At 41.3% G+C, this 24,839-nt stretch overlaps 1 protein-coding gene across 9 annotated transcripts in view; it reads left to right on the top strand.

Moving 5' to 3' along the window:
- ARHGEF9 (Cdc42 guanine nucleotide exchange factor 9) overlaps positions 1-24,839 on the top strand; it is a 570,152-nt gene that overhangs the window by 297,130 nt on the left and 248,183 nt on the right. For all 9 annotated transcript variants that reach the window (XM_070605606.1, XM_070605602.1, XM_070605604.1 and 6 more), the window contains 2 exons: positions 1,794-1,938; positions 12,908-13,002. In XM_070605606.1, the coding sequence (XP_070461707.1) occupies positions 1,794-1,938; positions 12,908-13,002 (240 nt within the window). The remainder of the gene's footprint in view (positions 1-1,793; positions 1,939-12,907; positions 13,003-24,839) is intronic.

Below are 24,839 nucleotides of genomic sequence, written 5' to 3'. Positions count from 1 at the left end.
TTTTTTTTAAAGATTGGCACCTGGGCTAACAACTGTTGCCAATCTTTTTTTTTTTTTCTGCTTTATCTCGCCGCCACCCCCCCCCCGCCCCCGCCCCCGCCCCCGTCCCCGTACACAGTTGTATATCTTAGTTGCACGTCCTTCTAGTTGTGGGATGTGGGACGCTGCCTCAACGTGGCCTGACGAGCAGTGCCATGTCCGCGCCCAGGATCCGAACCCTGGGCCGCCACAGCGGAGCGCGCGAACTTACCCACTCGGCCACAGAGCCAGCCCCTAAAAAACAATCTTGAGACCATGTCTTAGTATTTGAACAGATTCAGTATGGTCTCTTGTACGTCTGCAGCTCTATTTTCAGTACTACTCAGTGATTTTTGCTGTGCCTGAGGATGAGCCGACTTTGGCAGCTGGTCTCTGCCCTTGGAAATCAGGTTAGCAATTGGGTAGAGACCGTTCCCTGGGTCATCCAAACTGTTAGCTGCTCCCCACATTCAATCCCCTTAGGGATAGATGATACAGGTAGATACCTGTACTGTGTTCGTAGTGACTTAGGGGTGTTGAGGAGGAACTTGAAGGATGTAGGGGCTTAGGAACTATTTTTATCTTTTCTAGAAAGGCAGCATGGCAGGTCTGTAGTCAGATAGACCTACCATTTACTGGTTGAGTGATCTTAGGCAACTCATTTATCCTTTCTGAGCCTTGGTTGCCTTACTGTAAAATGGGCTACTACCTAGCATATGTAGTAGTTGTGAAGACTGAATGAAATAGCATGTATAAATATACCCAGCAGGATATCTGACACATACCAGGTGCTCTACAGATTTTCAGAGATGTTAATTCCTTTCCCCCTTTTCCACTTGGAGGTCAGGAAGGAAAGAAGGATTTGGGATAAAGACACCTGGCTATGTTGATGTCAAAGGAGAAGACTTGGACTTGGTCTTAGCTTAAGAGGCGCTTCTGGCAAGAGAGGGTTTCTCTTTCTCAATCGCTCTCTTTCTTTGCTTTTCTTTTTTTTTTTTTTAAAGATTGGCACCTGAGCTAACAACTGTTGCCAATCTGTTTTTTCTTCTCCCCAAAGCCCCCCATTACATAGTTGCACATTTTAGTTGTGGGTCCTTCTAGTTGTGGCATGTGGGATGCTGCCTCAGCGTGGCGTGATGAGTGGTGCCGTGTCTGCACCCAGGATCCCAACCAGCGGAACCCTGGGCCGCCGAAGTGTAGCACGCAAACCCAACGATTCGGCCACGGGGCCGGCCCCAATCTCTCTCTCTTTCAATCTCTCTCTCTCTGTGTCTCTTTCACACATACATACACACTTTTTTAATACTTTATTATGTGCTTTGTATGCATTGTCTCATTTCCTCATGCTAGAAACTCTGCAAGGTAGGGATTATCACTATCCTTTTTGTGCAGATGAGGAAACTGAGACTCAGAGAGATTAATCCATTTGCTCTAGGTCTCACATTAAGTAAAGGTTAAAGTCTATAGCAAATGCAGAATCCTCACTCTCCCCATCCCAATACAAACCAAACACAAAAAATGCCCAAGAAAGGAGAAACAGTTAGGTACTATTTTCTTTAAATCAGTTGCCTGATTTTCATTTTCTCCGCTGCCTCATATCTTTTAGGCTCTTAGTAGTCAGATCTTTGTATTTATTGATGACACATGGTAACCCTGCCTAGATTTGGGGGCTGGACCAGATAATATTTCAACCTGGAAGATCTGTTGTTTAAGCCAAGTGTTGGCCCACTCCCCACCTCCATTGAGTAACTAATGCTGATTAGGTTTCTTTGCAGTTTTTCTTTCCCTCAGCTGAACCATCGCCAAGGATTCCACCCCTCAAAATTCTCCTGGAAAAATGCCATTCTCTGCCCATCTCACAGAACATCCCCATGGAGCTGGATCAAGTAGGCTGGAGGAGGCCCAGGAAGCTTTGCACAGGTATTCCTTTTATGCCCTGGTTTTTGCAGCAGCACATGCCAGGCAGGCCTCATGCATAGACAGACTTTGTTGACATTTCCTCTCCTTTCCTCTTACTCCCCCCTAGTTCCCCAGTACTCTTTCTCATTGGTACCTGAAAATCCACTGTTAGCAATGCCTTGATAGAGATTTTTCCCTCTCCATGCTCTTCTTTTAAAATGCAAATATCCTCATTTTTGAGGCCCTTTAACTCAAAGCACTCAAATAACCCATCTTCCCAAACCTCATTTTTTTCCAAGGCCCTCTGTACGTAATACTTTCAAGGTCTTATAAGCCCCAGTTCTTTGTGTCCATGCTCTTCATAATGCTCTTATATACACCCTGCTGGCCTCAAAGGGACCAGTCCCATAGTCCCCACCCCCAATGGGGTCATCCTAGCCCTGCCTTTCTTGCATCTTGCCTAGACTTACTCTCTGTGGGTCCCAGGTCCTTCCTCTCCTTCATTGACCACTGACCATAGAAAGCCCCTCAAGGCTCAAGGCAGCTTCATTTAACCCACTCAAAACCCAGAGGCTTCCCTCCACCAACACCTCAGTTACCTCCCAGAGCTTTAGAGTACACCCTTTCAGACTCAGTCCACTGGCCCTGCCTGCCAGACTCTTGTCACTCACAAACAAAGCTCCATCTTCTGCCACAATTGGGAGAGTCCATGCTCTCTTACCTGTGGGCTTTATACCACACCCTAACAGACCCCAGTCCCAACCCCCTAGTCCTTTTATTTTTTTAACTTTTTATTAAGATTATGATAGTTTACAACATTGTGAAATTTCAGTTGTTCATTATTGTTAGTCATGTTGTAAGTGCACCCCTTCACCCTTTGTGCCCTCCTCCCACCACCCCCCCCACCCCGGTAACCACCAATCAGTTCTCTTTGTCTATATGTTTAACTTCCACCTATGAGTGGAGTCATACAGAGTACGTCTTTCTCTATCTGGCTTATTTCACATAATACCCTCAAGGTCCATCCATGTTGTTGTGAATGAGACGATTTTATCCTTTTTTATGGCTGAGTAGTATTCCATTGTATATATATATATATGCGCACCATATCTTCTTTATCCAATCATCAGTTGATGGGCACTTAGGTTGCTTCCATGTCTCAGCTATTGTAAATAATGCTGCGATGAACATAGGGGTGCATGGGACTTTTGGAATTACTGTTTTCAAGTTCTTTGGATAGATACCCAGTAGTGGGATGACTGGGTCATTTGGTATTTCTATTTTTAATTTTTTGAGGAATCTCCATACTGTTTTCCATAGTGGCTGCACAAGTTTGCATTCCTGCCAACGGTGTATGAGGGTTTCTTTTTCTCCACAACCTCTCCAACATTTGCCACTTTTTGTTTTGGTTATTTTTGCCATTCTGACAGGTGTAAGGTGATATCTTAGTGTAGATTTGATTTGCATTTCCCTGATGATTAGTGATGATGAGCATCTTCTAATGTGTCTATTGGCCATCCATATATCTTCTTTGGAGAAATGTGTGTTCATGTCCCCTGCCCATCTTTTGATCGGGTTGTTTGATTTTTTTGTTGTTGAGCTGTGTGAGTTCTTTATATATTATGGAGATTAACCATTTGTCAGATATATAACTTGTAAATATTTTTTCCCAACTAGTGGGGTGTTTTTTTGTTTCAATCCTGTTTTCCCTTGCCTTGAAAAAGCTCTTTAGTCTGATGAAATCCCATTTGTTTACTCTTTCTATTGTTTCCCTTCTCTGAGAAGACATGGTGTCTGAAAAGATCCTTTTAACACTGATGTCAAAGAGTGTTCTGCCTACATTTTCTTCTAGAAGCCTTATGGTTTCAGGTCTCACCTTTATGTCTTTGATCCATTTTGAGTTTATTTTGATGAATGGTGAGAAAGAATAGTCAATTTTCATTCTTTTACATGTGGCTGTCCAGTTTTCCCCACACCATTTGTTGAAGAGATTTTCTTTTCTCCATTGTATGCCCTCAGCTCCTTTGTGGAAGATTAGCTATCCATACATGTGTGGTTTTATTTCTGGGCTTTCAATTCTGTTCCATTGGTCTGTGCACCTGTTTTTGTACCAGTACCATGCTGTTTTGATTACTGTAGTTTTGTAGTATGTTTTGAAGTCAGGGATTGTGATGCCTCCGGCTTTGTTCTTCTTACTCAGGATTGCTTTAGCAATTTGGGGTCTTTTGTTGCCCCATATGAATTTTAAGATTCTTTGTTCTATTTCTGTAAAGAATGTCACTGGGATTCTGATTGGGATAGTGTTGAATTTGTAGATTGCTTTAGGTAGTATGGACATTTTAACTATGTTTATTCTTTCAATCCATGTGCATGGGATGTCTTTCCATCTCTTTACGTCGTCATCAATTTCTTCCAGGAAGGTCTTGTAGTTTTTGTTGTATAGGTGTTTCACTTCCTTGGTTAAATTTACCCCAAGGTATTTTATTCTTTTTGTTGCAATTGTGAATGGGATTGAGTTCTTGAGTTCTTTTTCTGTTAGTTCGTTGTTAGAATATAGAAATGCTACTGATTTACGTATGTTGATTTTATACCCTGCAACTTTGCTGTAGCTGTTGATTATTTCTAATAGTTTTCCAATGGATTCTTTGGGGTTTTCAATATATAAGATCATGTCGTCTGCAAAGAGTGAGATTTCCACTTCTTCATTGCCTGTTTGGATTCCTTTTATTTCTTTTTCCTGCCGAATTGCTCTGGCCAAAACCTCCAGTACTATGTTGAATAAGAGTGGTGAGAGTGGACACCCTTGTCTTGTTCCTGTTCTCAGAGGGATGGCTTTCAGTTTTTGCCCATTGAGCATGATGTTGGCTGTGGGCTTGTCATATATGGCCTTTAATATGTTGAGGTACTTTCCTTCTATACCCATTTTATCGAGAGTTTTTTATCATAAATGGATGTTGGATCTTGTCGAATGCTTTCTCTGCATCTATTGAGATGATCATGTGGTTTTTGTTTCTCATTTTGTTAATGTAGTGTATCACATTGATTGACTTGCAGATGTTGAACCATCCTTGTGTCCCTGGTATAAATCCCACTTGATCATGGTGTATAATCTTTTTAATGTGTTTCTGTATTGGGTTTGGCAAAATTTTGTTGAGGATTTTTGCATCTATGTTCATCAGTGATACTGGCCTGTAGTTTTCCTTCTTTTTGTTGTCCTTGTCAGGTTTTGGGATCAGGGTGATGTTGGCTTCATAGAATGTGTTAAGGAGTGCTCCATCTTTCTCAACTTTCTGGAATAGTTTGAGAAGGATAGGTATTAGATCTTTTTTGAATGTTTGGTAGAATTCTCCAGAGAAGCTGTCTGGTCCTGGACTTTTTTGGGGGGAAGGTTTTTGATTACTGTTTCAATTTCTTTACTTGTGATTGGTCTATTCAGATTCTCTATTTCTTCCTGCTTCAAGTTTTTGGAGGTTGTAAGAGTCTGAGAATTTATCCATTTCTTCTAGATTATCCAATTTGTTGGCATATAGTTTTTCTTAGTATTTTCTTATGACCTTTTTTATTTCTGTGGTATCTGTTGTGATTTCTCTTGTCTCATTTCTAATTTTATTTATTTGAGCCTTCTCTCTTTTTTTCTTAGTGAGTCTGGCTAAGGGTCCATCAATTTTGTTCATTTTTTCAAAGAACCAACTCTTTGTTTCATTGATCCTTTCTACCATCTTTTTTGTTTCAATTTCATTTATTTATGCTCTCATTTTTATTATTTCCCTCCTTATACTGACTTTGGGCTTTGTTTGTCCTTCTTTTTCTAATTCTGTTAGATGTCGTTTGAGATTGCTTATCAGATTTTTCTTGTTTGTTGAGGTGAGCCTGTCTTCCAATGAATTTCCCTCTTAGGACCGCTTTTGCTGCATCCCAAATGAGTTGGTATGGCGGGTTTTCATTTTCACTTGTCTCCAGATAATATTTGATTTCTTCTTTACTTTCTTCAATAATCCATTGTTTGTTCGGTAGCATGTTGTTTAGTCTCCACATTTTTGCCCCTTTCCCAGCTTTATTCTTGTAGTTGATTTCTAGTTTCATAGCATTATGATCGGAAAAGATGCTTGCTATTATTTCAACCCTCTTGAATTTGTTGAGGCTTGCTTTGTTTCCCAAGATGTGGTCTATCCTTGAGAATGTTCCATGCACACTGAGAGGAATGTATAACCTGCTGTTTTTGGATTGAGTGTTCTGTATACATCTATCAAGTTCATCTGGTCTAATTTTTCATTTAATTCTATAATTTCCTTGTTGAGTTTCTGTCTGGATGATCTATCCAGTGGTGTTAATGGGGTGTTGAGGTCCCCTGCTAGTATTGTACTGTTGTTGATGTCTCCTTTTAATTTTGTTAATAGTTGCTTTGCATATTTTGGTGCTGCTGTCTTGGGTCTGTATATATTTATATGTGTTGTGTCTTCTTGGTGGAGTGTTCCTTTTATCATTATAAACTGCCCCCTTTGTCTATCTTTTTCTGTTTTGCTTTGAAGTCTACTTTGTCTGATATAAGTATGGCGACACCTGCTTTCCTATGTTCATTATTAGCTTGGAGTATCATCTTCCCTCCCTTCACTCTGAGTCTGTGTTTGTCTTTGGCGCTGAGGTGTGTTTCCTGGAGGAAGCATATTGTTCGCTCTTGTTTTTAATCCATCCTGCCACTCTGTGTCTTTTGATTGGAGAGTTCAATCCATTTACATTTAGAGTGAGTATTGAAATGTGGGGGCCTAATGCTGCCATTTTATCCTTTGTTTTCTGGTTCAGTTGCATTTCCTTTGTTTCTTGTCACATGATTTTTGGACTACCAATTCAGGTAGCTAGATTTCTATATTGGCTTTCTCCTTATTTGTAATTTGTGTCTTTATTCTTGTTATTTGTTTAGTGGTTACCATGTGGTTTGTATAAAACATCTCATAGATGAGATATTTCATTTTCTGATAGCCTCTTATTTCCTTAGATTAAGCTATTCCATCCCTTACCTCTTCCCCTTCTAGGTTGTTATTGTCAGATTTTTTTTCTTCCTTCTTGTGTTGTGAGATTGTCGTTAAAATGACAAGATTATATTTATTCTTGGTGTTTCCCTTCCTTTTATCTTTAATGTTATACTTAGCCTTTGCTAACCTGTCCTGATGGAGAGCTGCAACTTTCTGATTTTGTCTTTCTACTTATCTCCTTAGCCCTGGGATTTGTAACCCCTCTCCTTTTTTTTTTTTTTGATTTTTCAAGTATGAGGGTCTTCCTGAGCATTTCTTCTAAGGGAGGTCTTGTGGCAATGAACTCCCTTAACTTTTGTTTATCTGGGAAAGTTTTTATTTCTCCATCATATTTGAAGAATATTTTTGCTGGATAGAGTATTCTTAGCTGCACGTTTTTGTCCTTCAGAGTTTTGAATATATCATTCCACTCTCTTCTAGCCTGTAAGGTATCTGCTGAGAAATCTGATGACAGCCTGATGGGGGTTCCTTTGTAGGTTATTTTCTTCTGCCTTGCTGCCCTTTGTATTTTCTCTTTGTCATTGACTTTTGCAAGCTTCACTAGTATATGCCTTGGGGTTGGTCTTTTTACATTGATAAAGTTTGGAGCTCTATTAGCTTTTGTCACATGGAGTTCCATCTCTCTCCCCAGGTTTGGGCAGTTCTCAGCCATTATTTCTTTGAACAGGCTTTCTGCCCCCTTCTCCTTCTCTTCTCCCTCTGGGTACTTATAATACCTATGTTGTATTTCTTAATTGGGTCAGATATTTCACGGAGAGTTCCTTCATTTCTTTTTAGTCTTAGTTCTCTTTCCTCCTCTATGTGCAGCATTTCTATATTCCTATCCTCCAAATTGCTAATTCTGTCTTCCATATTATTGACCCTACTGTTCAGAGAGTCCAGATTTTTCTTAATCTCCTCCATTGTGTTCTTCATTTCCAACATTTCTGATTGGTTCTTCTTTATAGTATTGAGCTTTTTTGTGACATAGCTCCTAAACTCGTTGAGTTGTCTATCTGTATTCTCTTTAAACTCAATGAGTTTTTTTAATGATGGCTATTTTGAATTCATTGTCATTTAGGTTATAGATTTCAGTGTCTTTGGGATTGTTTCCTGGGTACTTGTCATTTTCCTTCTGTTCTGGAGTTTTAATATATTTTTTCATACTGCTTGTTGGCATGGATTTGTGCCTCTGGATAGAGATAGAGTTTAGTTACTGCTTCCACTTGCTTCTACTGGAGTTGGGGGGGAGTAGCTATGTAATCTGCACCAACCAGGATCCCTGTCAGCTGTTGCTGACCAGACCTGGGCCCCTCCTTGTGGTCACAGTGGCCCTGTGGGGTCTCTTATCAGCTGTGGGGACAATCACAAGGGGGCTGCAGGTTTCTGGTGCCTACTGTCACAGACCACCTAGATGTGCTCTCTTCTTAGTGTCTGCAGCAGTGTTATGGGCTTTCACAGAGGCTGGGAGCAGGTTCACCTAGGCTCACAGCTTTGCCACCGTCAGGACCCACAAGATCTCACTTGTCCACTATGGGCCACAGCAGCGCTATGGGTATCTACTGCAGTCTGTGGTTAGCTCACCCAGCTGTACTACTTCTGCCTCAGGGCCTTCCAGCCTTGTGATTTCTGGGCAGCGCCTCTCCACTAATGCTGTGCAGAAGCTTTCCTTGTGGCTGCTGTGGGACTGTGGATTTTCCCCCTGGAACATGGAGCAGACTTGCTGGGGCTCCAACTTGCCACCGCCCAGTCACATGGTCTCTCTGGGTCTCCCTTGCCCCCAAGGGCCACAGCAGTAGTTTGTGTTCCAGAGGTGGCTGGCAGGTTGCTGTGCCACCTGGGATCCTCCTACCCCGTGGCCTCCCAGCATTCTGAATGCTGGACGGGTCCTCTCCACTAATGCCAAGTAGAGGCTTTCTCTGTGGCTGCTATGGGACTGTGGATTTTCCCCCTGGAACGTGGAGCAGGCTCGCTGCGGCTCCAACTTGCCACCACCCACTCACACAGACTCACTGGGTCTCCCTTGCCCCCTGTGGGCCCCAGCAGGAGTTTGTGAGTCAGAGATGGCTGGCGGGTTGCTGCACTGCCCGGGATCCTCCTCTCTTGGAGCCTCCCAGTGTTCTGAACGCTGGGAAGGGCCTCTCCACTAATGCCGAGTAGAGGCTTTCCCTGTGGCTGCTGTGGGACCATGGATTTTTCCACTGGGCTAAGGGGCAATCGCAGGGGGCTTAGGTAGGGCTGTAGTCACCTGTTTTCACCATCACTCTGCCAATGTGTGCACAAGTCTGCCCTTGATGCCGTGGTGATGCTATGAGCATGTCCACTGGTAGAAAGTCACTTGCAGGTACGAGGCTGTCTGGGGGTTGGAGAGTTTTCACCTATCTCCACCTCCTCCCGGAGGAAATCCATCCACCCTCAATGTATAGCAGCACGGGTCTCTCAGGCATGCTGAGATGCTGTGTGGCTATCCTTTGTTGACTGATGAATGTCCAATTAGTTGTAGTTCGAAGGGGGAGAGACAAAGAAAACTGCTCACTCTGCCATATTTCTCCCTAGACCTTTTTACAGCAACATAATTTGCATAAATGCTGAGGACACACGGGACCTCACGGCATTCCTTTCCAAAGTTTCCTATAGTCTCTACAAGCTCTGGGAGCCCTGGTCCCACTTCCTCATAACCCAAAGTTTCCCTCAACCCCAAAGGCTCTGAACCTGCTACTTCTCTTCTTCTTTTCTCTTTTATTCTCCTTATTCCATGTGTGGAAGACATGTGGGATGCTTTGACTTGAAACTTACTTCCAACCCTGCAATTCTTTGCCAGCATTCCAGGAAGGTGGGAGCCAAAGAAATCACAGGTTTGGGTCTTTTGTAGTATCATCTCCCTCAGAAATCCCCAGAAGCTAGGAAGGTGGTAAAAGGAAAGAGTAAAGACTTCTGAAGATAGGGAGATAATCCTTCACTGTTAGAACTAAGAGGGTCCATAGAGTTTGCTCAGTCCTCTTGTTTTATGATTGGGGAAATGTGCTCAGACAGGGGAAGGGACCTGTCCAAGGTAATAAGTCAGTTCGTAACACAGTTATGACTCAGGGCTTCAACCTTCTGACTTTCCACCATGCCTGAGTGCAAATTTACTCCAGTTATAGAGCAACGTTCTAAATGTTGGAATGCCAAGCCTGTTTCCATTCAAGCTCACCTGTACTGGGATTGCCAACTGTCTCCTTTACCCCTACGGAGACTGCAGGTGGTAGGTGCAAGCCAAGTCATCAAGGTAGCAGCAGATGTCTGCCGTATTTTCTAAGTCCGCTGCCTGGGAAGAAGACATTCTCTCACAATCCCCTGGGAGGTCACGCCAGGGGGTCTAATGCAGGGGATCTGGTCACAGCTGTTCCCCTCCTTCCTCTCTCTTAGGGAGTGAGCCCAAACCCCAGCAGTTCAGAGACTTTTTGGCTGCTGCCACCACTCCACTACCAAGTGCATCAGAGTGCCCCACACCAGCCTCCTGGTTGTCAGGAGCAGATAACAGCCTCTTTGGGAGAAGCCTAACAAAACCAGGGTTAATACCTACCTTAGGGACTGCTCTGGGCTTATTTATAGGCCATGGGTGGGAAAATGTACTCCTGAGACTGGCACAGGTCCTGCTATCACCTCAGCAGCTACTCTCACCTCTGGGATATAAGTGGCTCCCACGTTGTAGCTCTGCTTCTCAAGGTCACAAACAGATGCTTGGACTAAAAATATCCTTAGGAAGGAGGATGATGTCAGGATCCCATTTGGGAAGCTAGTTGTCATTCAGCTCCTCTTATATCCCTGACCCTGCTGGAAATAGGATCCAAGGATTCCAGTCCCATTATATTTAGTACCTGATTTACCTCATCTTGTTCAGGGCCTGAAGGATTTCAGTTTGTTTTCTAGTGCTCAATCTCTGCCCTTCCATCTTCCTCCACATACATTCCTACAAGCCACTCCCTCTCAGCTTCTAATTTGGAGATTCCCAGGTCAGACCAGTATAGTGGAAAGAAGATCAACTTTGGATTTGGATAGACCCAGGTTCAAATTTCTGTTCTGCCACCTGGAAAAGTTGCGTTATATCTCTGAACCTCAGTTTCCCCATCTAAGGAATGAGATGCTGGATAACATCTGACGCACAGGATCATTGTGAGGACTGAGTGAAGTAAAATCTAGGAATGTTCCTGCCACAGTTCCTGGCATAGTGATAACTGATGGTAGGTTCCTTCTTTCCACTGCCTTCCACCAACTCCATATGGCCAAGGAGTTTCCCCACATGCACACACACATACTCTACTGTGGGACTCAACCTGAATCTACCCTAGTAATTGAGCTACTTCCTCTCATTATTCATTTATTCACTCACTCACTGACTCAACAAACATTTATTGAGCAAAGTTAGAAGGTCAGTGGAGTTTGCTTTCTGATAGCCTGATGTGCTGGAAGGGCAAAAGTTTTGAATTCAGGTATACCTGGATTTGAATTTTGGCTCTATCACTTACTAGCTGCGTGACCTGGAATAAATCACTTTACCACTTTGAGACTCAGTTCTGTTATCTGTAATATTAAGGTAATAATTTGAACCTCATAGGCAATGCTGTAAGGCTAAGAAACATAAAAATATTTTATAAACTCTGAAGTGCTATGCAACTAGATAGAAATGATAATAATGACAATAACAATAAACTAGTTAGAGATAGGAGTTGTGTCTATACCTATCCAGGCCCCTTACATATTTGATAGTCCATAAATATCTGTTGACGCCAATATTAGAATTCAAGACTTACTTTCCAAATGAAGTATGGGTGTTCTTCTACTTGAAAGGATCAGAATCCCAGAAACAACTCCACTGTAGGTGTATCCACACACATTTCACCCCACATATTGGCTGAGCTCTGCTCAAACCACTTGAAGCTTGGCTGACTCAGAGGCTTGTTTTGACAATAACATTCAAATAATTTCCCACTGAGGCCCTGTCCCTCCTAGTAGGGGTGGCTCTGGGTTGGTGTTGATCTAGAGGGCTGTAGGGAACAGCTAGAAGAACCTAACACCACTTAACTAAAAGGCCATGGGGCAGTTGGAAGCAATCTTAAGGAAGACACTGGCTTCTGAGCAGGTAAGAAGAAACTGATGTATCTTTACTTGTTATTTGTGTATTTCTTTGGTTATAGTATCATTTAGCTGCATTTGATAACTGAGCCAGGTGTCAGAAGACCTGAGTTTTGTTGCTGGGTTTCTGTGTGTGTTTGTGTGTGGTCAGTTCCAATCATTCCTTTTTTGTGAGCTTCAGTATCGTCATCTTGGAAATGGAGACAGTGCTGTTTAGCTGTTCTGAGAACACAGATTTCACTTATTAATTGGGTCTGATTAGATATGTCCTTGGTTTCTCCTCCTACTCGCTGGTTTTAGGATACAACCACTACTCACATTTCCTTTGAACATGTGGGTTACAGAAAGAGATGAAAATTTAGAACTGAATTTTCAGTTCTATTCAGAACTGAATATAATTCAGAAATATAATTCAGGATATAATTCAGAAATTATATTGCTTTGGGGAAGTGTGTTGAGAGGGGCAACAAATTAGGCCTAATGGTGGAAACAAGGTTTTGACAATATTTGTTTATTTTAACGCAGCTTTCCATACCACTTAAGACTTCAAGTACTAGAGAATTGTCCAGACCTGGAATTCTTATGTAATTCTAGACAAGAGCCTGAGGTTCCTCCTTTCCCAAGATATCCCTTGAGCGATACAAGAAGGTCCAGGGTATTTCAGATACTGGCTTTGGATTTCTTCTTGACTAATTTCAGCTCCCCTTCTCCCCTTTACTGGCCTCATGTGAGCATAACCTTCCATTCCATCCCTATCCACCTCAATCCTGGTGGTTCTGAAAGGTAGATCAGGGTGACTAGCAGCCAGGCCTCTCTAAAAGGAGCTGAGATATGAACTCAGCCTAAAGGCTATTCTCTTGCCGCAGGTAACTTGGACCAGGGCTCCAAGACACTGGAAACCTGTAAGAATGCTGGTGGATACTGGAAGCACCAGGAACCAGGAAACAAGCAAGTTAATAAGGTAAGACCTCTTTCTTAGTTCCTTTGGATCTTGTTAAGCCTCCAGGACCATTTATTTCTTCTAAGCTTTCCTTTTCTTAGACATATTCCAAGTATTGGAGCTTCCAGCATGTGGAATGGAAGCAATTTTAAAATGGGTTTCTGAGCTATTTTATAGCTCATAAAAGTTGGGAGCATTAACCTTTTTTCCCTGAGGTTAATTTTTTTTATGAAATAAACCAAGGACATTTTATGGCTTCTATGCAGCCTGTTGCTGCCATTGTCTTTGGCTGCCTTTCCTGCAGCAGATGGAGGAGCTGTGAGATTTTAAACCCGGGTACTTTGGTTTGCTTTTATTACATCCTTTGGGTTCATGACCATCTCTTCACTGCTAACTAGTGGCATATTTATGGGGATTTTCTTAGAGAAGATGTTTCCTAAATACAGATATAATAGCTGGTTCTTAGGAGTTCAGTGTTAGCAGACTTCTTTACTTCCATGTCTTTACATCCATGTCTGTTGAGTATTTGTGTGAACCTTTGTAAATGTAGCTTTATTACTATATCTCTGTGCATGTGCATGCCTCTCCACATGTGCCTATATATGCATCTTTGCCCATCTATGTGCCTGTTAAAGTTCTTCTTTGGTTCACGTATGGGTGTCCCTGAGCATGACTACAGTGTATTTTTTAATTTAACTCTCTGCTTGTGTGTGTCTCTGTTTGTGTGGATAGATAGATAGATAGATAGATAGATAGATAGATAGATAAGCATTTTGTCTGAGTGTATCTTTGGGTGTTTCGACATCTGGTGTTTTCCTGTATGTGTTTGGATCTATAGGCCTGTCTATTTGCATCTTTTTGCTTGAGGGTGTATATAGGTGCCTTCTTTCAAGTGTGTCTGTGTGTCTGCATGAGTCAGTCTATCTAGGAGCAAGCATGTTTGAACATATAAGGCTACAGCTCTGTGGCTAAATCCTGGTGAGCAATGACAAATGAGAATGCAACCCCCAGAGATATCTGGCCTAGTGGCTTAGCTTTCACTACCACCACCCTCCCAGTTGAATATTTCTGCTCAGAAATAAGCTTCTAGTCACAGCAGTTTAGGCATGTTTCATGACAACCACCACCTAGAGATTCTTGGCCAGGGATATGTGTCATAAATGTGAGGATTTGTTTTGTTTTGTTTTAGTTTGGGGGTTGCAAAGTAAGGCCCAGAGGAAAAGTTCTATGACATTGGGCTTACCTTCTTCTGTTTCCTGCCCCTGCTCAGTTGCCCTCTTATCAGCCTTCTCTCACTTGACTTCCCTGGCCCAGACTCAAGCTGGTCCATTTCTCCTAATACAAAGGGCACCAATAGGCAGTCTGAACACCTATTTTCATTTCAGCCAGGTCTCCATGCTGGGCCTCTGTTTATTCAGAGAACAAATGATCAGCATCCTCTTAATCAGTAATTTTTATGTGCTCAAAGACAGCAATTAGTCATTTGTGATAAGATCCTGTCCTTTGGGAAGCCAGCCTTTGTAAGGCCCCAAGAGGTTAAATCCAGGGAGGTGGTTCCAGCAGGATAAACTATTCAGACTCAATAGTTTAGGGGAGTGATGGAGGTCACCAGGAAAACCTTCGAGGATTCTATGGCATCCACAGGACTTGAAATGCTTAAGCAACAGTTTTTGTGGCCCTGCTCAGCCCTTGGTTCTCCTATGATAGTAATGATAATAATATTAATAACAGCTTGGATCTCTGTAACATTTTACAAAATGCTTTCAAATCCAGTGTTTCATTTGACCTCATGGCAGCCCTGTCAATAAATATCATCTCCCTTTTGTACATGAAAACTCTGAGGGTCAAAGAGGGCATATGGCTTGCCTAAAGTCATCCTGCTGGTAAGTGGTAGAGCCAGGACCCAAACCCTCTGTATGACTCCAAATCAGGATGCAGGTCCTAGATCTCTGCTCTGTCTTTCATAACCCTGGAGAATCCAGAGTTGGGAGCACAACACTTTTTCAAGGAACTAATCCAAGATAAGTTAAAAAGAAGAGTCTAGTGGTAGGCTGAAATATTCAAGACTTAGAGAGAGTGGAATTTGAGCTGGGCCCTGAAGGATGGGAAGGGATGAAATAAGCACAGCAGGGAGGTGGCCTCGTCAGATGGTAGGTGCTGTGACCAGGAGAGAACCACTTTCCCTCTTCCCCCAAGAACACTCAGTTCAAGCTGGCTGCCTATTAACAATGCCAGGAGTCAAAGAGAGCCACTCTTTACATGTGTGCGTACCTTATAGCTAAGAGAGCACTTTTAAACATATAATAACATTTGATTCTCACAGATAGCTTGGGAAGACTGTGTTATCCATTTTGCAGATGAAAAAATGAATCTGAGAGAAAAGAAACAGCTTTACCAAGGTCAAAAAGCAAGTAGATATCAGAGTAAAGGTGGGCCTTCTTATGGCTCCAAGCCCAGTGACCTGATACCTATTCCATATTCCTGCTTGAGTAAGATGGCAAGATGTCTGCTGTAGGTCTTATAGCATATAGACCTAGCCATATTTTGCCTCCACCACCCCCACCATCTGCTGCCTTCTCTAGGGCTCAGTTTGACTGGCCTTGACCTTGGTAGGCTGAGGATCAGCTGATGATCTCAGCCAGGAAAACATGCTATGCCGGTGGCCACATCTCACCAAGTCAGGAAGCTCTGGTGGGGATATGCTGGAGGCAAGACCAGTACCCAGGCCCCCAGCACTCTGAGGGAAAAATGTTGTTGGCTCCCCCTCAGTGGTTTCTTTTCTCTTCTGCAACCCTTATGTGTTACCTGTTAAAAAGCCAACCAAACTTTCTCCCAGAAGTTAAAATTAGCCAATCTCTTCTTCTCCCCAAGGCTTGGCTAAGAAAACATTTTCCAAAGGAAATTTATTAGTAAACTGATAGGGACAAATTGCTTTAGAGGAGTTTGGGAGGATGAGCCTTGAGTTTCAGGGTCTAATCTATTTCCCTTTACTCTGGGTTCTAGGCAAAGTCTTATCTGGGGCTGGTTAAATTTTTCTGCAGAGATTCTGATAACAATAATATTAGTGTTGAGCTTTTTAAAGTGCAGCCATAACCATTATCTCATTGGAGCTTCATACCCTGGGAGGGCAAGGCAGGTATTATTGTCTCTATTTAATAGAGGTAGGGAATGAGTCTCAGAGAAGTTTAACAATTTAAGATCACCTAGCTAACTGTTGGCAGAACCAGAATTGGAACCTAGATGTCTTAATTATCAGGTCTGTGTTCTTCTGACTTCATCTACCTGGATTACCTTCGTGGCCTTTGATTTTAAAGCTCCTTTCTTTCTGAGAACCCAGAACATTTTTGGTCAGCTTTATTAATATATAATTTAAATATAATAAAACTCACCAAGATTAAGTGTACAGTTTGATGCGTTTTGACAAATATGTATAGTTATGTAACCACTGACACAGTCATGATATAGAACATTTTCATCACCCCAAAAAGTACCCTCATGTCCCTCTGTCATTTGTCCTGTCTCCCCACTCCCCTGGAAATCACTGATCTGCTTTCTATCTCTATAATTTTGCCAAAATTTTAAAACTGGTAATAATTAGTTTATCTTCAAAAACTTGTGAGGACAGTAATGATCCCTTTCTGAATCTTGCAAACTTACAGGGAAGTGTAATTATTTTTTCTAAGTCATCCCAAAAGTTTGTTTGTTCATTCATTTATTTATTCACTCAGAAAACAGAGACTGTGTTCCAGGAACTGAGCTGGGTGCTAGGATACAGAATTTTAAAAGACATCTGTTCTCAAGGAGCTCACAATCTAATCAGAGAACTATAAGCCAATGAGGAATCAGAGCAACGTGATATGTCCTAAGAAAGAGGCTTCAACCTGAGTCTGTAGAAGTACTTAATTCTGTTTGAAGCAATCAAGGAAACAGATTAAATCCTGAATTCCAGAGGAAATGTTCTTTGAAAAATGATCAGGAGGGGCTGGCCCGGTGGCGCAGTGGTTAGGTTCGCATATTCCACTTCAGCGGCTCCGGTTTCGCCGGTTTGGATCCCAGGTGCCGACATGGCACTGCTTGGTAAAAGCCATGCTGTGGTAGGCTTCCCACGTATAAAGTAGAGGAAGATTGGCATGGATGTTAGGTCAGGACCAGTCTTCCTCAGAAAAAAGAGGAAGGTTGGCAGCAGATGTTAGCTCAGGGCTAATCTTCCTCAAAAAAAAAAAATGATCAGGAGTTGTGAAACAGGTACAGAGGTGACAGGGATAGGATTGGATACCTCTTTCCAGGCCAAGAGAGGGCAAAGATGTGAAGACAAGAATCAGCACACTTAGGGAACTACAAGATGGATAGATGAGATGATGGACATCCTGGCAAAAGTTCAAAAGAGCCCTAAAGGGCAGAGGTGCTAGTGGGCTTGATAAGAACCCTGACATCAAGGCCAGTCCCGTGGCCAAGTGGTTAAGTTCTCGTACTCTGTTTCAGTGGCCCAGGGTTTTGCTGGTTCGGATCCTGAGCGTGGACATGGCACTGCTCATTGGGCCATGCTGAGGTGGTGTCCCACATGCCACAACCAGAAAGACCTACAACTAGAATATACAGCTAGGTACTGGGGGGCTTTGGGAAGAAGAAGAAAGAAAGAAAAAAGAAAGACTGGATGGCTTCTATGATTGTGTTCTCTACTAGGGAAGGTCAAACCCTGATATCAAGTTGGGAAGTTGCAGGGAGTGCCAGAGTGATAACCATCTTCTGGAGCCGTGAGGTCTTGGGGCTTTCCAAGAGTGTTTAGAGTTGGATAAAAGTTCAACATTGAGAGAAGCTTTAATTTCCTTGCTCAGATGGCAGAGATAGGTTATCCCAGGGACCTGAAGGATCTTGTGCCATTTGCATTTTCCCAGGAGGACAGAATCAGTAGAGGCTGTTCTCAGCCCTACCCTTGGCCACATATTATGGAGGCTTCAGATTGTGGGAGACTCAGAGCTAGGAGCGATGTATATGTCATGAAATTGTTATGTTGCCAGTATTACTGTAGCTCACTATGAACTTTAGAACAAGATGAACCTCACTCTCCTAGAAGCCAAAGCCTTCCCTGAGTGAGAAACTTTCCTCACCAAACCACTTGGCATAAGGCTCAGAAATTGGGTTCTGGAGTCAGACAGATAGGGATTTCCATCTCCAACCCGGCTGGAGAAGGGACCTGAGAGGTTTTTTATTCCCTCTTGATACAAACCAATTCTCTGACACCAAATGAGTGTCCTACAATTCAATTCAATTCTGACACTAACTACACACAATTAGCGTCAGACTACACAGGCTTAACAGCTCAGTCCCAAAAGACTGCCCTCACTTTAGACAACAGCCCTAAGTATTTGGTCCTCAGGTTACTCACACTTCTGACCTACTTGGCCACAAATTTGGGGGTTCCCACTATCCTCCCAGGGGTAAATAATTCAGTAGAACACCCCACAGAGCTCAGGAACTCAGTGCTTTATTTACTACTACTGACATTATAAAGAATACAACTCTGGAACAAGCAAACAGAAAAGGTGCAAAGGGCAAGATATGGGGGGAAGGATGTGCAGAGCTTTCATGCACCTCAATGTGTTCACCAACCAAGAAGCTCTCCAACCCTGTTGTTTGGGGGGTTTTATGAAAATTTCATTGTGTTGGCATGATTGATTAAATTTTGGGGCTTTGGTGATTGTTTTTTTTTTTTAATTGAGGTAACATTGGTTTATGATGTTATATAAAATTTGGGTGCATCATTATATTTTGATTTCTTTGTAGACTACATCATGTTCAACACCCAAAGACTAATTCCCATCCATCCCTGGAAACATGTGCCCTATCACCTCTTTTGCCCTCCTCCCTCCCTTCTTCCCCTCTGGTACTCACCAATATAATCTCTGTATCTATATGTTTGTTTGTTTGTTGTTGTTGTTTTTATCTTCTATTTATGAGTGAAATCATACAGTATTTGACTTTCTCCCTCTGACTTATTTTGCTTAGCATAATACCCTCAAGGTCCATCCGTGTTGTTGGAAATGGCAAGATCTCATCTTTTTAACAGCTGAACAGTATTCCATTGTGTATATATATACCACGTCTTCTTTATCCGTTCATCCACTGATGGACTCTTAGATTGTTTCCAAGTCTTCACTATTGTGAATAATGCTGGTGAGACATGGTATTTGAAAAGATGCTGCTAAGACTGATGTCAAAGAGCATACTGCTTATGTTTTCTTCTAGAAGGTTTATGGCTTCAGGTCTTACGTTTAAGTCTTTAATCCATGTTGAGTTAATTTTTGTATATGGTGTAAGGTAATGGTCTACTTTCATTCTTTTGCATTTGGCTGCCCAGTTTTCCCAACACCACTTATTGAAGAGACTCTCCTTTCTCCATTGTGTGTTCTTGGCTCCCTTGTTGAAAATTAGCTGTCCACAGATGTGTGCATTTATTTTTGGGCTTTCAATACTGTTCTATTGATCTGTATATCTTTTTCTGCTGTTTTGATTACTATAGCTTTGTAGTATATTTTGAAATCAGGGAGTGTGATATCTCTAGTTTTGTTCTTTTTCTCAGGATTCCTCTGCTATTTGAGGTCTTTTGTTCCATATAAATTTTAGAATTCTTTGTTCTATTTCTGTGAAAAACGTCATTGAGATGTTCATAGAGATTGCATTGAATCTGTAGATTGCTTTAGTAAGTATGGACATTTTGACTATGTTTATTCTTCCAATCCGTGAGCATGGAATATCCTTCTACTTCTTTGTATCTTCTTCAATTTCTTTCAACAATATTTTATAGTTTTCAGTGTACAAGTCTTTCATCTCTGTAGTTAAATTTATTCCTAGGTATTTATACTTTTTGTTGCAGTTGTAAATAGGATTATATTCTTAATTTCTCTTTCTGCTATTTTATTGTTAGTGTATAGAAACACAACTGATTTTTGTATGTTGATTTTGTAACCTGCAACTTTACTGTATTCATTTATTATTTATAATAGTTTTTTGGTGAATTCATTAGGGTTTTCTGTATATAAAATCAGGCCATCTGCAAATAGTGACAGTTTTACTTCTTCCTTTCCATTTTGGATCCCTTTTAGTTGTTTTTCTTGCCTGATTGCTCTGGCTAGGACTTCAAATACTATGTTAAATAAGAGTGGTGAAAGTGGACATCCTTTTCTTGTTCCTGTTCTCAGAGGAATAGCTTTCAGTTTTTCAATGTTGAGTATATTAGCTGTGGGTTTGTCATATATGTTCTTGATGATGTACTTTCCTTCTATACCCATTTTATTCAGAGTTTCTATTATAAATGGATGCTGTATCTTGTTGACTGCTTTCGCTGCATCTATTGAGATGATCATGTGACTTTTATTTTACATTTTGTTAAGATGATGTATCACGTTGATTGATTTACAGATGTTGAACCATCCCTATATCCCTGGAATAAATCTCACGTCATCATGGTGTGTGATCTTTTTAATGTATTGTTGTATTCAATTTGCTCATATTTTGTTGAGTATTTTTGCATCTATGTTCATCAGGGATGCTGGCCTGTAATATTCTGTTTTTTTGTGTTGTCCTTGTCTGGTGTTGGTATCAGGGTAATGTTGGCCTTGTAAAAGGAGTTAGGAAGCTTCCATTATTCTTCAAATTTTTGGAAGAGTTTGAGAAGGATAGGTATTAAATCTTCCTAGAATGTTTGGTAAAATTCCCTGGGGAAGCTGTCTGGTCCTGGACTTTTGTTTTTGGGGAGGTTTTTGATTGCAGTTTTGATCTCCTTACTGATGAGTTGTCTATTCAAATTCTCTATTTCTTCTTGATTCAATTTTGGAAGGTTGTATCATTCCAAGAATTTATCCATTTCTTCTAGATTATCCAGTTTTTTGGCATATAGCTTTTTGTAGTATTTTCTTGTAATCCTTTGTATTTCTGAAGTGTCTGTTGTAATTTCTCCTCTTTTGTTTCTGATTTTATTCATTTGAGTCTTCTTTTTTTTTCTTGGTGAGTCTAGCTAAAGGTTTGTCCATTTTGTTTATCTTTTCAAATAACCAGCTCTTAGTTTGATTTAGTTTTTTATTATTTTTTTAGTCTCTATTTCATTTATTTCCACTCTGATTTTTGTTAGTTCCTGCCTTCTACCGATTTTGGGCTTTGTTTGTTCTTTTTTGTTCTAGTTCCTTTAGGTGCACAGTTAGATTGTTTATTTAAGATTTTTCTTGTTACTTGAGGTAGGCCTTTATTGCTATAAACTTCCCTTTTAGTACTGCTTTTACCACATCCCACAAATTTTGGCATGTCATATTTTCATTTTCATTTGTCTCCAGGTATTTTTTTATTTCTCCTTTGGTTTCTTCATTGGCCCAATAGTTGTTCAGCAGCATTTTTTAAAAGAATTTCCGCATATTTGTGGCTTTTCCAATTTTCTTGTAGTTGATTTCTAGTTTTATACTGTTGTGGTCAGAAAAAGATGCTTGGTATTATTTCAATCGTCTTAAATTTATTGAAACTTGTTTTATGGCCTAATATGAATCTGTCTTGGAGAATGTCACATATGCATTTGAAAGGAATGTGTATTCTGTAGTTTTTGGATGGAATGTTCTGTATATATCTACTAAGTCCATCTGGTCTAATGTGTCATTTATGGCCAGTGTTTCCTTATTGATCTTCTGTTTGGATGATAGTCCCCTATTATTATTATGTTACTGTCTATTTCTCCTTTATTTCTGTTAATAATTGCTTTATATATTTAGGTACTCCTATGTTGAGTGCATAGATATTTACAATTGTTATGTCCTCTTGTTGTATTGTTCCCTTTATCATTATGTAGTGCCCATCTTTGTCTCTTGTTGCAATTTTTGTTTTAAAGTCTATTTTGTCTGGTATATGTATTGTGACCCCAGATTTCTTTTCATTGTCATTTGCATGGAGTATCTTTTTCCATACCTTCACTTTCAGTTTGTGAGTGTCTTTAGGTCTGAATTGTGTCTCTTATATGCAGCATATATATGAGTCTTGCTTTTTAATCCATTCATCCACTGTATGTCTTTTGATTGGTGCATTTAGTCCATTGACTTTTAAAGTAGTTATTGATAAGTAAGTACTTATTGGCATTTTGTTACATTTTTCTGGGTGTTTTAGTAGTTCTTCTCCATTCCTTTCTTCTTCTCTTGCTCTCTTCCCTTGTGATTTGATGGCTTTCTTTAGTGTTATTTTGGGTTCTTTCATTTTAATTTTTTGTGTATTTATTATGTTTCTGGTTTCCGATTACCATGAGGTTCATATATAATAACCTATGTAAATAGCAATCTATATTAAGGTGATGTTCACTTAAGTTTGACTTCTTACTAAAAGCCCTTCCACTTTTACTCCCCCCACCACATTTTATGTTTTTGATATCATATTTAATCTGTTTTTGTGTGCATGTGTATCCCTTAACCTCTTATCATGGAAATAGCTAATTTTAGTACTTTTGTCTCTTGACTTTCATATTACTTGTATAAGCTACCTTTACTGCATATTTGCCTTTCTTGGTGATTCTTTTAATTCAATAATTTTCTTATTCCTATTTTTTGTCTTTTCTTTTCTTCTTAAATAAGTCCCTTAACATTTCTTGTTAGGCTTGTTTATGGGTGATAAACTCCTTTAGTTTTTGCTTGTCTGGAAAACTCTTTATCCTTCCTTCCATTCTGAGTGATAACCCTGTGGGGTAGAGTATTCTTGCCTGTAGATTTTTTCCTTTCAGTACTTTGAGTCTGTTGTGTCACTCCCTTCTAACCTGTAAAATTTCTTCCAAGAAGTCAACTGATAGCCTTACAGCATTTCCTTTGTATGTAACCAGTTGCCTTCTCTTGCAGCTTTTAGGATTCTCTCTTTATCTGAAGTCTTGACAGTTTAATGGTAATGTGTCTTGGAGTGGGCCTCTTTGGGTTCATCTAGTTTGGTGCTCTCTGCTTCCTGTACCTGGATATCTGCTTCCTTCCTTAGGATGGGAAAGTTTTCAGCTATTATTTTGTGAAATAGGTTCTCTGCCCCTTTGTCTCTCTCTTTTCCATCTGGGACTCCTATAATACGATGTTAGTATGCTCGCTGTTGTTGCAGAGGTCCCTTAGACTGTCCTCATTCTTCTTAATTGTTTTTTTCTTTTTCCTGTTCAGTTTAGGTGATTTCCTCTACTCTTTCATCCAAATCACTGATCCATTCTGTGTCATCTACGCTGCTATTGATTCCCTCTGGTGAATTTTTCATTTCTTTTATTGTAGTCTTTATTTCTGATTGGTTCTTTTTTATATTTTCCAAATTCTTTTTTTTTATAAAGATTGGCACCTGAGCTAACAACTCTTGCCAATCTTCTTTTTTTTTTCCTGCTCTCTCTCCCCAAATCCTCCCAGTACATAGTTGTATATTGTAGTTGTGGGTCCTTCTGGTTGTGGCACGTGGGACGCCACCTCAGCATGGCCTGATGAGTGGTGCCATGTCCATGCCCAGGATCCAAACCAGCGAAAACCTGGGCTGCCATAGCGCAGCATGTGAACTTAACCACTCGGCCATGGGGCAAGCCCCTATATTTTCCAAATTCTTTGTTGAAGTTCTCCCTGTGTTCATCTATTCTTCTCCCAAGATCTGTGAGCATCTTTATGGCTATTAGTTTGTACTTTTATCAGATAGATTATCTCTGTTTTTTATTTTTGTAGTTCGTCTTCTGAGGATTTGTCCTGTTCCATTATTTGCAACATATTTCTTTGTCTCTTTTATTTGCTTACTTCTCTGTGCTTATATCTATGTATTAGATAGATTAGCTATGTCTCCTGATCTCGGAGATGTGGCCTTATGTAGGAGATGCCTCATGGGACCCCTCAATGTTCTTTACTCTCATCACCAGTTTCAAATGTTCCAGGAGTATCCCCTGTGTGGGCTACATGTTCCTTTCTATAGTGGCAGGGTTGGTGTTTCTGCAGGTGCAGGTATAGGCTAGGCTGATTCCTTGGCTGTCTGGTTGTAAAGCTCAGGTTTGTGCAGCTGCTACAGTCACTTTAGTCACTTTATTGGGATGAGTGAGTCCTAGCACAGCTGACTGCATGGTCTAATAGCACATACCTGCTCCTGTTTTGCTGTTAAGTGAGTCAGGCCCCCAGTGTGCTGGCTGCTAAGCTCAGGGGTAACATTGCTGTAGGCCTCTGACCTTCTAGGCTGTTGTCAGCTCTCTCAGGAGCTCACCTGAGTAGAACCAGCCTCAGGCTTGGCAGCACAATCATTTCAGGCCTTGGAAGGTGGAGCAGATCCGCTGTGTGGCTGTTTGAGAAGGCCAGTGGTACAAGTTTGCTGCAGCCGAGAAGCCCCACCACCCACAGCCCCACACCCCCATTCAATGCAGACCTGCCTAGCATGCATGCAGCACTCCATGGAGGCAGACCCATTTGCCGAACTGCACTGGTCCCACACACCCTGCCTGTGGCCCACAAGTTCCCTGAGGGCTTACTGGTTGGTGAGGCCAGTCCCTAGTGCAGGCTGCCTGCCCTGGCTGAGCTGGACTAAATTGGAGGTCTAGTGAGTGGGGCAAACTTCTGCACTAACTGGCCAGGGGAAGAAATCCAATGGCATCTGCCAGTGTATGTGTTTGCAAACCTGTACTAGGTCACAATAATGGCTGCTGTCAGTGTCTCTGTCCCTGAGGAGGTGGGCCCAGCCACCTCCTGCCTCCCTGAAATGTGCCCTGATCCTATCAGTTGAGTCTCTTTCACCAGAGAACCACACACCTTTCTCTCTGGTGATTTTATGTTGTTTTCCGGGATGGGTGGATCTCTGTGTGGGCCCTTTAAGAGCAGGCTTTTCTTCAGCTTTTCTGGGGATATACCCCA

The sequence above is a fragment of the Equus przewalskii genome, chromosome X (genome assembly GCF_037783145.1).
Source record: "Equus przewalskii isolate Varuska chromosome X, EquPr2, whole genome shotgun sequence".
NCBI lineage: Eukaryota > Metazoa > Chordata > Mammalia > Perissodactyla > Equidae > Equus > Equus przewalskii.
The sequence above is the reverse complement of the archived record's forward strand: the minus strand, read 5'-3'. Positions and strand labels throughout refer to the sequence as shown.